The sequence below is a fragment of the Sphaeramia orbicularis genome, chromosome 7, assembly GCF_902148855.1.
Source record: "Sphaeramia orbicularis chromosome 7, fSphaOr1.1, whole genome shotgun sequence".
Classification (NCBI taxonomy): Eukaryota; Metazoa; Chordata; class Actinopteri; order Kurtiformes; family Apogonidae; genus Sphaeramia; species Sphaeramia orbicularis.
This window is the reverse complement of record NC_043963.1, coordinates 443,664-463,685: the sequence shown is the minus strand read 5'-3', so window position 1 is coordinate 463,685 and position 20,022 is coordinate 443,664. Positions and strand designations below refer to the sequence as shown.

Genomic DNA, 20,022 nt, shown 5'->3' with positions numbered 1-20,022 from the left:
TGAACTACAACTGAACTACAACTAAACTACAACTAAACTACAACTGAACTACAACTGAACTAAACTACAACTCATCTACAACTAAACTACAACGAAACTACAACTGAACTACAACTAAACTACAACTAAACTAAAACTAAACTACAACTAAACTACAACAAACTACAACTGAACTATAACTGAACTACAACTGAACTACAACTGAACTACAACTAAAACTACAACTAAAATAAACTAAACTACAACTAAATTAAAACTACAACTAAACTAAAACTAAACTACAACTAAACTCAAACTAAACTAAAACTGAACTACAACTGAACTACAACTAAACTACAACTAAAACTACAACTAAACTACAACTAAAATAAACTAAACTACAACTAAATTAAAACTACAACTACACTACAACTAAACTAAAACTAAACTGAAACTAAACTAAAACTAAACTACAACTGAACTACAACTAAACTACAACTAAACTACAACTAAAACTAAATTAAAACTACAACTAAACTACAACTAAAATAAACTAAACTACAACTAAATTAAAACTACAACTAAACTACAACTAAACTACAACTAAACTAAAACTACAACTAAAATAAAACTAAACTACAACTAAAACTAAATTAAAACTACAACTAAACTACAACTAAAATAAAACTAAACTACAACTAAACTAAAACTAAACTGAAACTAAACTACAACTAAACTAAAACTAAACTACAACTAAACTAAAACTACAACTAAACTACAACTAAAATAAAACTAAACTACAACTAAACTACAACTAAAACTAAATTAAAACTACAACTAAACTACAACTAAAATAAAACTAAACTACAACTAAACTAAAAGTAAACTGAAACTAAACTAAAACTAAACCACAACTGAACTACAACTAAACTATAACTAAACTACAACTAAAACTAAATTAAAACTACAACTAAACTACAACTAAACTAAAACTAAACTACAACCGAACTACAACTAAACTAAAACTAAACTACAACTAAACTACAACTAAAATAAAACTAAACTACAACTAAAACTAAATTAAAACTACAACTAAACTAAAACTAAACTACAACTAAACTATAACTGAACTACAACTAAACTATAACTGAACTACAACTAAACTATAACTGAACTACAACTGAACTACAACTAAACTATAACTGAACTACAACTGAAATTAAAATTGAACTACAACTAAACTACAACTGAACTACAACTAAACTACAACTGAACTACAACTAAACTACAACTGAACTAAAACTGAACTACAACTGAACTACAACTAAACTACAACTGAACTAAAACTAAACTATAACTGAACTACAACTAAACTACAACTGAACTAAAACTGAACTACAACTGAACTACAACTAAACTACAACTGAACTACAACTAAACTACAACTGAACTACAACTAAACTCAAACTGAACTACAACTGAACTACAACTAAACTACAACTGAACTAAACTACAACTGAACTACAACTAAACTACAACTAAACTAAAACTAAACTAAAACTACAACTAAACTACAACTAAAATAAAAATAAACTACAACTAAACTAAAACTAAATTAAAACTACAACTAAACTAAAACTAAACTACAACTAAACTAAAACTACAACTAAACTACAACTAAAATAAAACTAAACTACAACTAAACTACAACTAAACTAATACTAAACATTTAGAAAAAATGAAAACTAATAAAAACGATCACACCTGCTCTAAAAATGAATTAAAACGAACTGAATTAGAGAAAAAAAAGCCAGAACTAAATAAAACTAAACTAGAATGAAAAATCTAAAACTGGTAGAACCTCTGTTGGTCGTACTTTCATGTGTCCTTCGTGTCCGTCTTGCTTTTCCTGCCGCTGACGCTCAAACCACTACTGTTGTGTTTTTGACACAATGACATTAAAGTGTTAAAGTGACGTGGACGTGGACAGATGGACTCACCCTTACAGAACCGCTGTCAGACGTTGACAGCAGAGCTCGGCCTCTGAATCCGGCCGACACCGTTTCCTGTCGGGATCTCAGTCCTGGGAGGTGAGCGAAGCCGCCGGCGAAGCTCAGGATACAAGCCACGCCCACAACATGTACGACGGCCCTGCCTGCAGAACGAAAACACTCCTGAGTTCGACGCAGACACCGACACACGCTGCACATTCCTGCTGTCACAGGTCAAAGGTCGGGAACAAGAACACATGGACCACAGCGGCACGTGTCATGTGACCGTAAGTGTAAAAGTCCAGAGGTTTGACTGAACTGGTCTGAGATCAGCTCTGACACAGGAGGGTCAGGAAGGCCCCAGTATTTCACTTACTTCAGTTCAGAATACTGTATCAGTATTAAAAAGTATTGTATCGATGTTTTAATTGTACAGCTCTTTTTATGTCCTCTTAATCTATTCTTGTATTTTTTGTCTATAATTTTGCTTTTTAATCTTTTGTACGACACTGGTTTTAACCCTTGTGTGGTGTTTGGGTCTGTGGGACCCATTTTCATTTTTTACTAAAAGAAAAATAATGAGTAATTTTTTTTTTAATGATTTTTTTCCTCTCATATCTTACGGAAGAGGGTGAGGGGCCACTGGGAAAAAAATGTAATTAAGGTTCAATTTTTTTTTTTTATTATTCTGAGAAAAAAGTCAGAATTCAGACTTTTTTTCTCAGAATAATAATACAAAAATATATTGGACCTTAATTTTAAATTTTTTTTCTAGTGGCCCCTCATCATCTTCCGTACATATCTTGATTATATTACATTGTATTTAAAAAAAAAAAAAAAAAAAAACTAAAAATGACTATCACTTTAATTCATAAATGTGATCTTGCAAAGGCAAAAGGTAAATATTAAACATATACTGCTTTTTATGTTGCTTGTAACTGGGATGAAGTAAACATCTGTTGAGAATTTTAACATAAAATTGTTTGATTATGTCGAATTAAAAACCCACAAATGCACAAACACTGGCTGAAGAACAAAAATCTGAACACCACACAAGGGTTAATTTTACAGTTGCTTTAAGTCTTTAATCTATTCTAGAATTTAATTTAATTTATCTATTATTACCTCCGCCAAGGAGGTTCTGTTTTTGCCAGGGTTTGTTTGTTTGTTTGTTTGTCTGTCCGTTAGTGTGCAACATAACTCAAAAAGTTATGGACAGATTTGGATTAAATTTTCAGGGTTTTTTGGAAATGGGATAAGGAAGAAATGATTAAATTTTGGTGGTGATCAGGGGTGGGGGGGCCCACGGGGGGGGCCACTGATCAGCCTTGGCGGAGGTCTGCGCTCTCCGAGTGCTTCTAGTTTTAGGTATTTATTCAAATGCAGATATTGTGGAGGGTCTTTTTTTTTTTCTTTTTTCTTATTTGTTTCTATTTATTTGCTTCTATTTATTTTTGTTTCTATTTTATTTATTATTATTTCACACTCTTTTATTCAATAATGTTGGTTCCTTTGTTCCCACTTGAGATCACATTGCACCTTGCACCATTGATCACATCACCTTCTGCGCATGCGTGGCGTCTGTCAAACCACCGGCGGATCTACTCTCAGAAATCCAGCCTTTTAACTACTTATTTCTTGCCTTTCAATGCTTACTCACTTGAACCCAACCTCTTAACCGTGTCTTTTTAACTTGACGCCATCAATCCAAACCTCCATCAGGGCAGGTCAGTATTGTCAGTGGATCCTTACCTCTGGCTGTCACCCACCGCTTCCCGCGCTCTGCCCGGTATCTCGCTGTTTCCACCATGGCGTCATCCTCATCAGCTGGAGATAGTCCTCTCGTCCAAGCAAACAAAACCCTGGTAAAGGCTTACCAAACTATCGCGGACCTCAAAGAGGAAATACTGCGCCTCTCCGCAGAACTCGAGGAGAAAAATGCCCAGCTCTGTGGTTTCTCCAGCCGCCTTCCCACACTGTCCAGTCTGTTCCTGGAAAGCGCAGAGAAGCCCAAAGCCTCCTGTGATGATACGGTGTTATGGGATCCTTCCTCTGCCTGTTCTCGCCCCCCGTGTTCTACACCCTGGTCTGAAGTGGTGATTCGTGGCCGCAAAAAGAACACGAGCAAAGACTCACCACCTCCGACCATCAGCACATCAAACCGCTTCGCCGTCCTGTCCGTGGAGGACGCTCCGGCTCCCCCCGCCACGGCTGATGTGCCCCCCATCCCACCTGGCTCTGTCCCGGAACCGGCTCCTGCTGACACTGTGGCTGCCACCGAGCTGATTACCGGCGACGGTCCTAAAGCCGGTCCTCCTGTAAAGCCGTCGAACAAGGGTCCCCGCTCCTCGGTCCGCTCCTCTGCCCGGCGCCACCTCCTCCGAGAGGCCGTCCGCCGTCACACTGACGGTCCACCCGTGGAATGTCCACCTAGAGAGACCAGGAACCCTTCACCTTCAACACCGTCTCCTCGACCACTTTTCCCTCCGACCACCGCTATCCTCGGGGACTCCATCATCCGTCACGTCCGTTTCTTTAACGCCATAACCAGGTGTTTTCCTGGTTCCACCGTCACCTCCATCCTCCATGAACTCCCTCAGCTGCTGCTCTCACTGCCGTCCACCGTTACCCGGATCATAGTTCACGTGGGCTTCAATGACACTTCTCTTCTACAGTCCGAAGTGACAAAGGTTCATTTTAAAAACCTCTTTGATAAACTGAAAGGATCCGGGAAGGCTGTTTTCATTTCCGGGCCACTCCCCTCCTTTGCCCGTGGTGTGGGCCGTTTCAGCCGCCTCCTCAGCCTGAACACCTGGCTCCAGTCCGCCTCTGCTCTGAACGGCTTCAGTTTTATTGATAACTTTAATCTGTTCTGGAACCGCCCCTCCTTCTACAAGTCCGATGGTGTCCACCCCTCTAGACTAGGCAGCAGGGTCTGGGCTCAAAACATCCAACACGCTGTCCTGACCAAAACCACACCCACACCTATGTGACTATGCCCTCCCTCTTCTGCTGCAGTCACCTGCTCCCCCTGCTGGTCACATCTAATATCACCACGTTCAGAGTCTCCTATAAAATCTGTAGTGAGAATAAACACCACCCCAGCTGATCTGTCCTCCTCTCCCAGGCCCTCACTGTCCACCTGTCAACTAACCACCTCAGTGAATTCCTCTTCTCCTTCCCCATCTCCAGCAGCCTACACCTCTGCCTTGCTCTTCCCCATTCCTGTCATATCCAGGTCTCGTATGGGGTTTCACTCTGCTAAAAGGCATCGTAGGTGGTTGACACAAATCCCATTACACACAGCGGACACCAACACCATGATGTCACCACCACCTAGCCGGTTTGGATTACTAAATGCACGTTCCATTGCCAATAAATCCTTCTCCCTAAATGAGCTTTTTACCAACAGGAACTTGGACACATTATTCCTGACGGAGACGTGGCAGAGGGATGGGGAGTTCATTCATTTGAATGAACTGTGCCCTCCTGGCTGCTCTGCTGTTGGTCAGCCCCGCCCCTGTCGCCGGGGCGGTGGCCTGGCTGTAGTGCACCAAGACAAATACATATGCAGAGGGATGAGCACCGATGACTTTCCCTCATCTGAGTCACAAATGATCAAGATTGGCTCGTCCAGTGTGTTTTACTGTTTCTTAATCTACCGACCCCCTGGCCCTGCTGGTGCCTTCTTAAGCGATTTCAGTGATTTCCTAACATCAATAATAAAACTGGAGAAGGTTTTAATTCTTGGGGATTTCAATCTGCACATCGATAACAATTCATCCAGCCCAGCAATGGAACTTTTAGCCATGATTGACACTTTTAACCTCAAACAACATGTATCTGGCCCCACCCACAGGAAAGGCCACACCCTGGACCTGGTTTTCTCATTGGGCTTACACGTCACAAATGTGTGTGTTGAGGATGTCCACTTGAGTGATCATTGTGGTGTGTTTTTTGACTTATGTGTGCCTCTGGAGCCCAAGCCTGCACCTAGAAGGGCCAAGAGGAGGATCATTACAGAGTCCACAGCCCAGGTTCTCCATGCCCTGTTTAACCCTAGTCTTCTTAATGAGTGTCCCGATGTTGATGAGTTTATCCAGTGCTTCTCCACACACTGCAGCTCTATTCTTGACCAGGTGGCTCCCGTGAAAACTAATGTCACTCGTAAGTGGTCTTGTCCCTGGATAAATGAAAACATCTTAAACCTAAGGAGAACTTGTCGCAAAACTGAGCGTCTTTGGAAATCAACCCAGTTGGAAGTACACAGGTTACATCTGAAAGATCTCATAACCTCATGAAATAAAATGATTAAGGAGGCAAGATCCAGCTACTTCCACAAACTTATAGCCACAAACAAGAAAAACCCCAAAGTAATCTGTGACACAGTCCAGTCCATTGTGTCCCCTGCTGTCCCTGCTGCCCCCCCCCCTGTGCTCTGTAAAGCTGACAGCAGTGACTTCCTAAACTTCTTCACAGACAAGATCAGGGATATTAAACACAATATCCCACCACCCACTGGCCGTCTGACCCTATCTGATCCCCCTCTGCAAACCTGGTCCTCTTTCGACCCTGTGACACTGGAGGACATCTCAGCACTTTTATCCAAAACGAAACCCTCCTCCAACTCTGCAGACCTCCTCCCCCATAAGCTCCTTGTCGGTGTCTTTGACACTATTGGACCATGGGTCACAAAGTTTTTTAACCTGTCGCTCACAACTGGTTTGTTTCCCAGCTCCTTCAAACAGGCCATCATAGAACCTAAACTAAAGAAAACCACACTGGACCCCACAGACTTCAAAAGCTACAGGCCCATTTCAAAGCTCCCCCTATTGGCCAAAATCCTTGAGAAGGCAGTGTCTAAACAACTGACAGCTTTTCTGGAGACACACCAGATCTATGACACTTTTCAGTCTGGGTTTAGACAACGCCACTCAACACAAACCGCACTATTAAAAGTGTCTAGTGACATCCTGATGGCGGCTGACTCCGGGAAATCCACGGTCTTGGTCCTGCTAGATCTGTCCTCGGCCTTTGACACAGTGGACCATACCATAATGATTGAGAGACTGAGGGACCTGGTAGGGATGTCAGGTCATGTGCTAGACTGGTTCTCCTCTTACCTGACCGGCAGAAGCTTCACTGTGTCAATAAACAACTTCCAATCTGACTCAGCGGATCTACTGTGTGGTGTGCCCCAAGGCTCTGTCCTGGGACCAGTCCTATTCTTACTCTATGTCCTCCCACTTGGCCACATTATCCGACAGTACAGTGATGTCTCCTATCATCTATTCGCGGATGACATCCACATATACTGCTCCTTTAACTCCTCTGAGCCCCACAAACTGAGTTCCTTAATCATCTGCTTGTCAGAGCTGAAGCAGTGGCTAAATGAGAACAGCCTCCAGCTGAACTCCAGCAAAACTGAGACCCTCATCATTGCCCCGGATAGTGCAATCCCAGGGATCAAACATCACCTTGGAGACCTGAGTTCCTCGGTAAAGACCAAACTGAGGAATCTGGGTGTCATCTTTGACCAGGACATGTCTTTAGAATTCTACTCCAAACACCTAGTCAAAAACTGTTTCTTCCACCTACGCAACATCTCCAAACTCAGATCTATGGTGTCCACAAATGAGCTCGAGATGATCGTTCACGCTTTCGTATCTTCTCGCTCAGACTACTGCAACAGCCTGTTTACATGCTTAAACAAGAAGGAGCTGGCCCGTCTACAGTTTGTCCAGAACTCTGCTGCCAGGCTCCTGACCCGCACAAACAGGAGAACCCACATCACTCCCATCCTTAAATCTCTCCACTGGCTCCTGTTCTATATCGTCTTCATTTCAAAATTCTGGTGCTAACTTTCCGGGCCCTACATGGCCAGGCCCCTGCATACATTGCTTCCCTGATCCAGCCCTACAGCTCGACTCGTAGCTTGAGGTCTTCAGGACAGCACCTGCTGATGGTTCCACGGACCTGTTTTAGCACACGCGGTGACAGGTCTTTTAAAGCTGTGGACCACGTCTATGGAATGACCTGCCTCTACACCTACGGTCCATGGACTCTGTACAGAGCTTTAAGAAACACCTCAAAACCCTCCTGTTCAAAAAGGCTTTTTAGTCTCCCACCTGACCCAGGACCACCACAGACTGACTACACTCTATGTATTCATCATAACGTACTCCATGTGTCATCCCCCCCCCCCCCCCCCCAGTCTCTCTATATCTCTATCGCTCTCTCTTTTCTCCTCCTTTACTCTCTCTCTCTCTCTTTAACCCCAACTGGTCAAGGCAGACGTCCATCCTTCAGGAGTCTGGGTCTGCTCCAGGTTTCTGCTGTTAAAGGGAAGTTTTTCCTTCCACTGTCACCAATCACAAGTGTTTGTTCCTGAAGGATTCTGTTGGGTCTGTAAACTTAATCTGATTCTGATTTGAATTGATAAAGCACTTTGTGACTCTGTCTGTGAAAAGTGCTCTATAAATAAAATTTACTTTACTTACTTACTTTACTTTACTTTGTTTGGATTGAACTCCAATCCTGTTCTGATGTTAGTTGTGAACTAATAGAATCTGAACATTTGAACAGGATCTGAAACTGGAATGTCTGGAAAACAGAATTTCAGTTTGAACACAGTTGAAACATTTGCTGATAGAACATTAGATCCTGTTGGGATCAAATACAAATGTGTTTAGGATTTGGGCAGATTTATGATGGAATTCAATTCTTCAAGGAAATAATCATTTAAAAAAAGAAACAAACAAAAAATTGCCTTTTTAACAGTATCATGATATAATATATCATGCTCCTAGTATTGGGATTTGTATTGTATCTCCAGATTCCTGCCGATACACAGGCCTAATAAGAACATAATAACTTTTACTCTTTGTTTCAGTGCACTAAAAAAACATTACATTATGAAAATATTTCCATTTAAAATCCTTGACAAAAAATGTGAATAACCTGAAAAAACGTGAATTTTTTAAGAAAAGTAAGTGCAATTTTGACAATATTCTGCCTCAACTTATCATTTATACACGTATATTAGACACAATGTTACACAAATGTGGAAACAGACAGAATATTGTCAAAGTTTAGAGTTTGGAACTAAAATAAGAACAATTTGTTTAGTATTTGTACATATTTCTGGTGTACTTTAATTCTTCAAAGAAATAATCATTTTAAAAAGAGAAACAAATAAATAAATAAAATTGCCTCTTTAACAGTATCATGATATATCATGATATATCGTATGGTGATCCTAGTATTGTGATTCATATTGTATCTCCAGATTCTTGCCCATACTCAGCCCTATAAACCAGTGACTGAGGTTTAAGACCCAGGTCAAACCCTGATGTCACTGGTTGACGGCGGTGGGACTCACGTTGGTCCGCTCTGTTCTTCAGTTTGTAGTAGAAGTACATGGCCAACATCAGCAGGTCCGCAGCCACGTAATACACCGCAGTGTACGTCTGGAAAACACCAACACACACACTTTATTTACCACAAATAAAAGAATATGAGACGTAGAACTACAGAACTACAAAAACCATCCACTGGTGCCGATTAAAGGTTCAACCAAACAGCTGAAGTTCATCTGGAAGAGTTCGAACTGAACATCTGCAGAAAAAAAAACTACTGTCTGACTATTTCACATCATTTCTTTGGATCAGACCAATCATTTATAGATTAGTTGATAGTAAATGGTCAAAGCTTCCACAGACATTAATCCTTAGGGTTTATTAGAGCTGGAAACTAACCAGACTGAAAAACAATTTATTTACAAATTAAATGAGAAAAATAAATATTAAAAAAATGGAGGACAGTTCCAGTCAGTGTTTCCTAAAGTCTTAGACACAGACGTGTTTGGTTCACGACATAAATATTCACATTTATTAAAAAACAATAAAAGCATTTGTTTATAATGATTGTAAACATATGAACTAATGGATTCCTGGGTGCAGGTGAACTGAACATATGAGCAGAACAGGAGTCACCTGCAGGGGGAGCTGGTCTGCCAGATAAGAGCCCACCAGGTTACAGGTGTCCCCCCCCAACCACAGCAGCAGGAACCAGATGGACAGAGCACTGTCCATGTTCCCTGTTTTACAGGAGCTGTAGTACTGCCTGGAAAAGAAAGAAAAGACAAAAGGTAAAGAAAAGGAAAAGAAAATACAGGAGCTGTAGTACTGCCTGGAAAAGAAAGAAAAGAAAAGAAAAAGAACAGAACAGAGGTGCTTATGCCGTGTTTCCACTACGTGGTACTGACTTGACTCGTCCTTTTTGCGTTTCCATTACTAAAAGGACCTGGACTCTGGTACCTGGTCCTAGTTTTGTGGACTCTGGTACCTGGTCCTAGTTTTTGGACTCTGGTACCTGGTCCTAGTTTTGTGGACTCTGGTACCTGGTCCTAGTTTTTGGACTCTGGTACCTGGTCCTAGTTTTTGGACTCTGGTACCTGGTACTAGTTTTTTGGTACCTCCTCCTCTGAGGTTCCAGGACTGGGGACCAGATCCTAAAGGTGACACTGTGTAAACACTGCAGAGCTCTGATTGGTCAGAGTGGTGTGTGTGCCCCGCCCTTTTCCAGTAAATCTGTCAGTAGGTGAATCCACATGATGACAGTCTGTAAAACTACACCATGGTTTGTCCAGGAGGTTCAGACGCAAACATTCAGCAGGAGTTTGACCAGACAACAGGCAACCAGTGAGTTTATCAGCAACTGTGAGCAGAGCACACAGAAGGAACGCACCGCATCGCTATGACGACCAGGGACTGGAAAGAGGGAGGATCTGGAATGGAAAGGGTCTGGAATAGGACCTGGTACCAGAGTAGAAAGGGTCTGGAATAGGACCTGGTACCAGAGTGGACCTGGTCTGGAATAGGACCTGGTACCAGAGTGGAACCGGTCTGGAATAGGACCTGGTACCAGAGTGAAACCGGTCTGGAATAGGACCTGGTACCAGAGTGGAAAGGGTCTGGAATAGGACCTGGTACCAGAGTGGAACCGGTCTGGAATAGGACCTGGTACCAGAGTGGAAAGGGTCTGGAATAGGACCTGGTACCAGAGTGAAACCGGTCTGGAATAGGACCTGGTACCAGAGTGGAAAGGGTCTGGAATAGGACCTGGTACCAGAGTGGAACCGGTCTGGAATAGGACCTGGTACCAGAGTGGAAAGGGTCTGGAATAGGACCTGGTACCAGAGTGGAAAGGGTCTGGAATAGGACCTGGTACCAGAGTGGAACCGGTCTGGAATAGGACCTGGTACCAGAGTGGAAAGGGTCTGGAATAGGACCTGGTACCAGAGTGGAACCGGTCTGGAATAGGACCTGGTACCAGAGTGGAAAGGGTCTGGAATAGGACCTGGTACCAGAGTGGAAAGGGTCTGGAATAGGACCTGGTATCAGAGTGGAAAGGGTCTGGAATAGGACCTGGTACCAGAGTGGAAAGGGTCTGGAATAGGACCTGGTACCAGAGTGGAGAGGGTCTGGAATAGGACCTGGTACCAGAGTGGAAAGGGTCTGGAATAGGACCTGGTACCAGAGTGGAACCGGTCTGGAATAGGACCTGGTACCAGAGTGGAACCGGTCTGGAATAGGACCTGGTACCAGAGTGGAAAGGGTCTGGAATAGGACCTGGTACCAGAGTGGAACCGGTCTGGAATAGGACCTGGTACCAGAGTGGAAAGGGTCTGGAATAGGACCTGGTACCAGAGTGAAACCGGTCTGGAATAGGACCTGGTACCAGAGTGGAAAGGGTCTGGAATAGGACCTGGTACCAGAGTGGAACCGGTCTGGAATAGGACCTGGTACCAGAGTGGAAAGGGTCTGGAATAGGACCTGGTACCAGAGTGGAACCGGTCTGGAATAGGACCTGGTACCAGAGTGGAAAGGGTCTGGAATAGGACCTGGTACCAGAGTGGAGAGGGTCTGGAATAGGACCTGGTATCAGAGTGGAAAGGGTCTGGAATAGGACCTGGTACCAGAATGGAAAGGGTCTGGAATAGGACCTGGTCCCAGACTGGAAAGGGTCTGGAATAGGACCTGGTACCAGAGTGGAAAGGGTCTGGAATAGGACCTGGTACCAGAGTGGAAAGGGTCTGGAATAGGACCTGGTACCAGAGTGGAACCGGTCTGGAATAGGACCTGGTACCAGAGTGGAAAGGGTCTGGAATAGGACCTGGTACCAGAGTGGAAAGGGTCTGGAATAGGACCTGGTACCAGAGTGGAAAGGGTCTGGAATAGGACCTGGTACCAGAGTGGAAAGGGTCTGGAATAGGACCTGGTACCAGAGTGGAACCAGTCTAGAATAGGACCTGGTACCAGAGTGGAACCGGTCTAGAATAGGACCTGGTACCAGAGTGGAAAGGGTCTGGAATAGGACCTGGTACCAGAGTGGAAAGGGTCTGGAATAGGACCTGGTACCAGAGTGGAACCGGTCTGGAATAGGACCTGGTACCAGAGTGGAAAGGGTCTGGAATAGGACCTGGTACCAGAGTGGAGAGGGTCTGGAATAGGACCTGGTATCAGAGTGGAAAGGGTCTGGAATAGGACCTGGTACCAGAATGGAAAGGGTCTGGAATAGGACCTGGTCCCAGACTGGAAAGGGTCTGGAATAGGACCTGGTACCAGAGTGGAAAGGGTCTGGAATAGGACCTGGTACCAGAGTGGAAAGGGTCTGGAATAGGACCTGGTACCAGAGTGGAAAGGGTCTGGAATAGGACCTGGTACCAGAGTGGAACCGGTCTGGAATAGGACCTGGTACCAGAGTGGAAAGGGTCTGGAATAGGACCTGGTACCAGAGTGGAAAGGGTCTGGAATAGGACCTGGTACCAGAGTGGAAAGGGTCTGGAAAAGGACCTGGTACCAGAGTGGAAAGGGTCTGGAATAGGACCTGGTACCAGAGTGGAACCAGTCTAGAATAGGACCTGGTACCAGAGTGGAACCGGTCTAGAATAGGACCTGGTACCAGAGTGGAAAGGGTCTGGAATAGGACCTGGTACCAGAGTGGAAAGGGTCTGGAATAGGACCTGGTACCAGAGTGGAACCGGTCTGGAATAGGACCTGGTACCAGAGTGGAAAGGGTCTGGAATAGGACCTGGTACCAGAGTGGAACCGGTCTGGAATAGGACCTGGTACCAGAGTGGAAAGGGTCTGGAATAGGACCTGGTACCAGAGTGGAAAGGGTCTGGAATAGGACCTGGTATCAGAGTGGAAAGGGTCTGGAATAGGACCTGGTACCAGAGTGGAAAGGGTCTGGAATAGGACCTGGTACCAGAGTGGAGAGGGTCTGGAATAGGACCTGGTACCAGAGTGGAAAGGGTCTGGAATAGGACCTGGTACCAGAGTGGAACCGGTCTGGAATAGGACCTGGTACCAGAGTGGAACCGGTCTGGAATAGGACCTGGTACCAGAGTGGAACCGGTCTGGAATAGGACCTGGTACCAGAGTGGAAAGGGTCTGGAATAGGACCTGGTACCAGAGTGGAACCGGTCTGGAATAGGACCTGGTACCAGAGTGGAAAGGGTCTGGAATAGGACCTGGTACCAGAGTGAAACCGGTCTGGAATAGGACCTGGTACCAGAGTGGAAAGGGTCTGGAATAGGACCTGGTACCAGAGTGGAACCGGTCTGGAATAGGACCTGGTACCAGAGTGGAAAGGGTCTGGAATAGGACCTGGTACCAGAGTGGAAAGGGTCTGGAATAGGACCTGGTACCAGAGTGGAACCAGTCTGGAATAGGACCTGGTACCAGAGTGGAAAGGGTCTGGAATAGGACCTGGTACCAGAGTGGAAAGGGTCTGGAATAGGACCTGGTACCAGAGTGGAAAGGGTCTGGAATAGGACCTGGTACCAGAGTGGAACCGGTCTGGAATAGGACCTGGTACCAGAGTGGAAAGGGTCTGGAATAGGACCTGGTACCAGAGTGGAAAGGGTCTGGAATAGGACCTGGTACCAGAGTGGAACCGGTCTGGAATAGGACCTGGTACCAGAGTGGAAAGGGTCTGGAATAGGACCTGGTACCAGAGTGGAACCGGTCTGGAATAGGACCTGGTACCAGAGTGGAGTGGGTTTCATGTAGCGGAAACGTGGCTTTAGTTAACCAGTCCGTCCAGCCGAGTCAGAGGAGGACCACCTGCCCAACCCCCCACCCCCCGTCCTTACGGTAGTGAAGACACCATGAAGCAGAGGATGGACAGCAGGCCCAGGTAGATGCTGGCCATGTCCCTCCCATCCTGGGCACACTCCCCCAGGACGTCCAACACCCACTGAGAACCATTAGGACACAACGAGGAGATGTTCGAGGAGCCCTGAGCGTCCACTGAAGAACTGAAAGAACGAGTGAGGACGCCGTCTGCACACATGATCTACAGAAGAAGAAGGAGGAGAAGAAGAAGAAGAAGAAGGAGAAGACAAAGAAGAAGAAGAAGAAGAAGAAGGAGAAGAAAAAGAAGAAGAAAAAAAGGAGAAGGAGAAGAAGAAAAAGAAGGAGAAGAAGGAGAAAAAGGAGAAGAAAAAAAGGAGGAGAAAAAGAAGAGAAAGAAGAAGTAAAAAAGGAGAAGAAGGAGAAAAAGGAGAAGAAAAAGGAGAAGAAAAAAGGAGGAGAAAAAGAGGAAGAAAAAGAAGAAGAGAAAGAAGAGGTAAAAAAGGAGAAGAAGAAGAAGAAGAAAAAGGAGGAGAAAAAGAAGAAGAAAAAGAAGAAGTAAAAAAGGAGAAGAAGAAGAAGAAGAAGAAGGAGAAGAAGAAAAAGAAGGAGAAGAAGAAAAAAAAAGGAGGAGAAAAAAAGGAGAAGAAGGAGAAGCAGACTATCAGTACCATTCATCATTATTATCATGGATTAAAAGTTAAACATTGTCAGACATGAAATGAAAAAACAGTTCCGCCACCAACCCTGGAAACTTATTTACACTTTGGGACATAGCTGTTGTTCATTAACGTTGCTGTTGCTTATTACTGCTGCTGTTGCTTATTACCGTTGCTATTGCTTATTACCGCTGCTGTTGCTTATTACCGTTGCTATTGCTTATTACCGCTGCTGTTGCTTATTACCGCTGCTGTTGCTTATTACCGTTGCTGTTGCTTATTACCGCTGCTGTTGCTTATTACCGCTGCTGTTGCTTATTACCGTTGCTGTTGCTTATTACCGCTGCTGTTGCTTATTACAGCTGCTGTTGCTTATTACCGCTGCTGTTATTACCGCTGCTGTTGCTTATTACCGCTGCTGTTGCTTATTACCGTTGCTATTGCTTATTACCGCTGCTGTTGCTTATTACCGCTGCTATTGCTTATTACCGCTGCTGTTGCTTATTACCGCTGCTGTTGCTTATTACCGCTGCTGTTGCTTATTACTGTTGCTGTTGCTTATTGCCATTGCTGTTGCTTATTACCGCTGCTGTTGCTTATTACCGTTGCTGTTGCTTATTACCGCTGCTGTTGCTTATTGCCGTTGCTGTTGCTTATTACAGCTGCTGTTATTACCGTTGCTGTTGCTTATTGCCGTTGCTGATTACTGCTGCTGTTGCTTATTACCGTTGCTGTTGCTTATTACTGTTGCTGTTGCTTATTACTGCTGCTGTTGCTTATTACCGCTGCTGTTGCTTATTACTGCTGCTGTTGCTTATTACCGCTGCTGTTGCTTATTACCATTGCTGTTGCTTATTTCCAGTCCATAAATGTTGATTAGAATAGTGTCAGCGTCACAGAACTTTGGGACGTCTAAACAGAGTACATGGTGTGTTTTCGGCCTGTGTTGCTCCACACGACTTATTGTCTTTGTCCTTAAATATTCTAATCTTAACCCTTTCATGCATGAATTATGAGAACCTTAGTTGAGTTTTTGTTTTTTAGTATTTTTATTCCTCCTTGGGCATGAAAAAACAATACAACTGAGGGGTTTTTTTTTCAAGCAAAGAAACGAGTATTGAAAACCCAAATCAGAAAATGTGAAAACAATGAAATAAAAACATGTTTAATGCTTCTCATCTGATATTTTCTCACATTTTAACATATTCTAATATTAGTTATTGCTAACTTCATTGAGACAATATGCAAAAAAAAAACAAAAAAAAAAACTTTTTGCTAAAAAAACAAAATACAATTATTATTTACAGTCTAACAATTAGCAATTGATTTCCACTCTAACACGTCAGTGCAGATCAGGTTTATGTAGGACAGCAGTTACAGTAATGGTCTGAACTGCAGTGTATTATGGGATGGTGCATAAGCGTCCACTGTGTCGGCTGATATGGAATTGAAACAACAAAATATGAAAATATAAAATACATATCAAATATACAAGAGAACAGCTGTCCACTGGAGTGACCATTACACATGAAAGGGTTAAAGTGTGCAAAAATACAGAAGAACCTCCTGAACAGAACAGTTCTAAGTTCCACTTTGGTTGCAGGGCCTGTGCGATGATAGTAAAGGCTTAAACAGAATGGAATTTACGCATTTAAAGTCAGAATGAACCAGTCCATATGGAACAGAAGGGGTTTTCAGAGTCAGACTGTGGAGTCCATCAGGTCAGGACACATGGAGCACAGGGGTCTGACCTGCACTAATCAGCTGATCCAAACACAGCAGGGTCAAAGTTCAAACACTGGAATCCAAACATGTAAACAGGATAAAAAACAGACAAGGATTCAGAGAAATAAAACACACACACACACACACACACACACACACAGTAACGGAAGAAAACAATTTAAAAAACCAAACAGCTGTTGTGACCCAGAGAAAACACACACACACACACACACACACACACCAGTTAGCCGCTTAGCTTAGCTTAGAATGACAACATGTCCCGTAATGACACAAATAAACTGCGTCTTGTTGACTGACCGCACTAAAAAAGCCCAGAGTGTCTTCAGGAGGCTTTGTGTCGGTGCCTGCAGAGTGGAGGAGCCGGTGGAGGAGCCGGTGGAGGAGCCGGTGGAGGAGCCGGTGGAGGAGCCTGTGCGGAACAAAGCCCTGCTGCAACTGCGGAAAACACACAACAAACCCGGAAGAAAGCAACACAGCAGTCAGGCCTTCTGCGGCAGCTGATTGGTCCACACGCGCAAACGTCACTGCCTAGTTAACCACGTGATATGTCGCTCGTGAGCTCCAAAATAAACGAGTACGGCCTTCAAAATAAAAGTCTAACTCGGAACACTGAACGCTTATGCCATTTAATATCCCATCTGAAAGTAATGAACAAATAACTGTAACATCTCAAACTGTAATGACATATTTTGAACATGACATTCATAATTTAGAATTTGTTGTAAATTTGATCATTTTATTTGGAAAATTTCATAGACATGAAAATAAATATACCAAAACACACCCAAATTCTAAAAGCTTTGTGATGGAATTTGAAAATATATTAAATCCTTAGAATTTATCTTTAACAAAAAAAGCACGTGTACCCTGGCAATTTATGCAGAATTCTTCAGAATAGGCTGAACTCTCTAATGTATTTATTTTGTTATATTGTTTTTTTTATACTATTATTTGTCCATTCTACTTTGTGTCTTTAAATCTATGCATTTTTTGCCTTAAATGTACTTGTTCAAATGGTTTTTCTTTTTGACATCTTGATGTTTGTTCAAAATTTATATGCTTTGTATACCTGAATAGTTCAATAAAGTTGAAAAAAAAAAAAAAAAAAAACGAGTGTGACCTTCAAAATAAAAGTCTAACTCGGAACACTGAACATTTATGCCATTTAATAAGAGTTGAGGGGGTGAAGTCCAATACAGAATGTGCAACAATAGGTGCAATAGTGACCCCTCCATCATGCAATATGTTTATTTCCCTTTACTAACTAATGTATTTATTTATTTTAGTGCAGTTTTTCATATTTTATCATATATGGGGTTGTTTTTAGTTGGTGTTTTTAAATGTTTTTTTTTTCTTGTGTTTGTGTCATTAAAGGCCATCTTCATCCTCTGTCCTGTTTGCTGTGTTCTGTGTCGGTTAAAGCCGACTCCAGCTGCTTTTCCTGGACAGAGCTGCGTCTGTAAAGTCGACCCTTTGGCCCACACCGTCCTGTCCTCTGTCACAGATTTATTAAGGCTGAGGAACAAGCCACAGCTATGCTGTCATGTACCTGTTAGTTTTCTGTGGAACTGAGGCCTGGTCCAGCCCAGACGCTCCACACTCACAGTTCACACAGTCCCATCACATTTCTACACGGCTCGTTAAAGGGATCATTTAACTGCACATGGTGATTGCAGCAGTGGTTCATTAGTGCAGAGGCCCCTGCATTCTGGAACTACTGCAGCATTTTAGAGAGGGGCTGTGAAAAACAAGACTGGATAATATACTGTTGGATGGACCACATCATATACCCTATAATATACAGTATAATATATATTATACTGTATGAGATACAGTATAATATACTGCATAGGGGAAGGGGTTTCGTTTTGGTTTGTTTGTTTACACTTTAGATGTGATTACATTTTGGAAGAGTAGTTCAAAAAATTTAAATGTTTAGGAATTTTTAAAAAAACTTATTTACTTATAATGGGTGAAATATGTGTGGGAGCAGGGTTTATTTAGGGACCGAGCCGAAAGGTAAGGCCCTCTCACGCAGTGAGAGGCCTTGCCTGCAAGCAAGGCCCTATTGTTATTCGTTCGTTTTTATATTATTATTATTATTATTATTCACACACCACTTTGACCTGGATTTTGACCCCCTGAACATGCACGAAAACTCACCAAATTTGGCACACATGTCAGGCCTGGCGAAAAATTTGATAAAATGTAAAAATTAACCCCATAGGTGCCAAAATGGCCTCTCTAGCGCCACCTATGTGAAAAAAAACGGCAACTGCCCTAGTGGCCAGTAGGAATGTCATAGAGAAATGAAACCAATGCCAAAATGTTGGTTGGACAATGCTCTACAAAACATTCACTGACACTGATGACCTATCTCCAACAGGAAGTTCGCAATATGCCTTTCAAAATAAAATTTTTAAAACTAACTCCGATGACATCGTTTGTCGTATTGACTTCTAAATAGCGCCAAAAGATACAGTGAAATGTCCTTAATAAAACAATTTCACACCTTTTCCATAACTGTCTTAGTTTTTTTTTTACAAGCCTGCAAAGTTGCGATGTTTGGAACTCATTTTTCACTTTGGAGTTTTTCCCCACGTGACATATCTACGCGTTCACGGGACTCAGCACAACTCTCACATCCAAAAATTTTTGAGATAGGATGTACGGTTATTGATTTATAACAATTTGTTTCTTTTCATACTTTTTCCACTTTAGACTGCCATTTGACCCCCTTAACATGCTCCAAAACTCACCAAATTTGCCATGTATGTCATGGCTGGTGAACACTTTCATACAATATCAAAATTAACCCCTTGCATGCTAAAATGGACTCTGTAGCGCCACCTATGTACTAAAAAACACACAAAATCGGCCCTAGCGGCCAGTAGGAATGTCACAGAAACATGAAACAAATGCCAAAATGTTGGTCTGATTGAGCCGACAAATCATACACTGACACTCATGAGCTAACTCCAACAGGAAGTTGGCAATCTGCCTTTGAAAGTTACTCTACGTTTCTGCAATTAGTACTCAGTCATTCCAGACTTTTGAATAAAAAGTTATACCTCACTCAATTCCCACAAGTCTGCAGAATCCAAAAGTGAAAGAATTTTTCAGATACGACCTACGGTTATGGAATTATGGCGATTTTTTGAAGACTATGTTTACTTTCACTTTTAACAATGACAAAGTCCCTATAAAATTCTTCTTGGTGGGCAGCTGTCTATGTCTGTCCTTAGTGTAGTGGTTCATGTAGCTGCCTATGGAGCAAGAGGACCTGGGTTCAAGTCCCAGACAATCCAAACTTTTTTTTTTTTTTTTTTTTCTCCATCTTAAAACAGGTTTTACTGCATTGTATTTTGGATACTGGAAATTTTGCACACATTCAAAAGTACACGGAGTACATTTTTTCAAAATAAAACCCCAAATACCAATAATACAAAATTTCTATTACATAACTTCTTTTCATTTTTATGATCAAACGCTCAACTGTTTGTACAA

General features: G+C 42.8%; 1 protein-coding gene across 1 annotated transcript in view; it reads right to left on the bottom strand.

The window, feature by feature from the left end:
* slc66a1 (solute carrier family 66 member 1) overlaps positions 1–20,022 on the bottom strand; it is a 35,095-nt gene that overhangs the window by 13,002 nt on the left and 2,071 nt on the right. Inside the window, exons 3-7 of the mRNA XM_030139950.1 lie at positions 16,813–16,950; positions 14,131–14,333; positions 9,965–10,094; positions 9,352–9,439; positions 1,980–2,134 (exon numbers count right to left, since the gene is read on the bottom strand). Of these exons, the coding sequence (XP_029995810.1) occupies positions 1,980–2,134; positions 9,352–9,439; positions 9,965–10,094; positions 14,131–14,330 (573 nt within the window). The 5' untranslated portion in view covers positions 14,331–14,333; positions 16,813–16,950. The remainder of the gene's footprint in view (positions 1–1,979; positions 2,135–9,351; positions 9,440–9,964; positions 10,095–14,130; positions 14,334–16,812; positions 16,951–20,022) is intronic.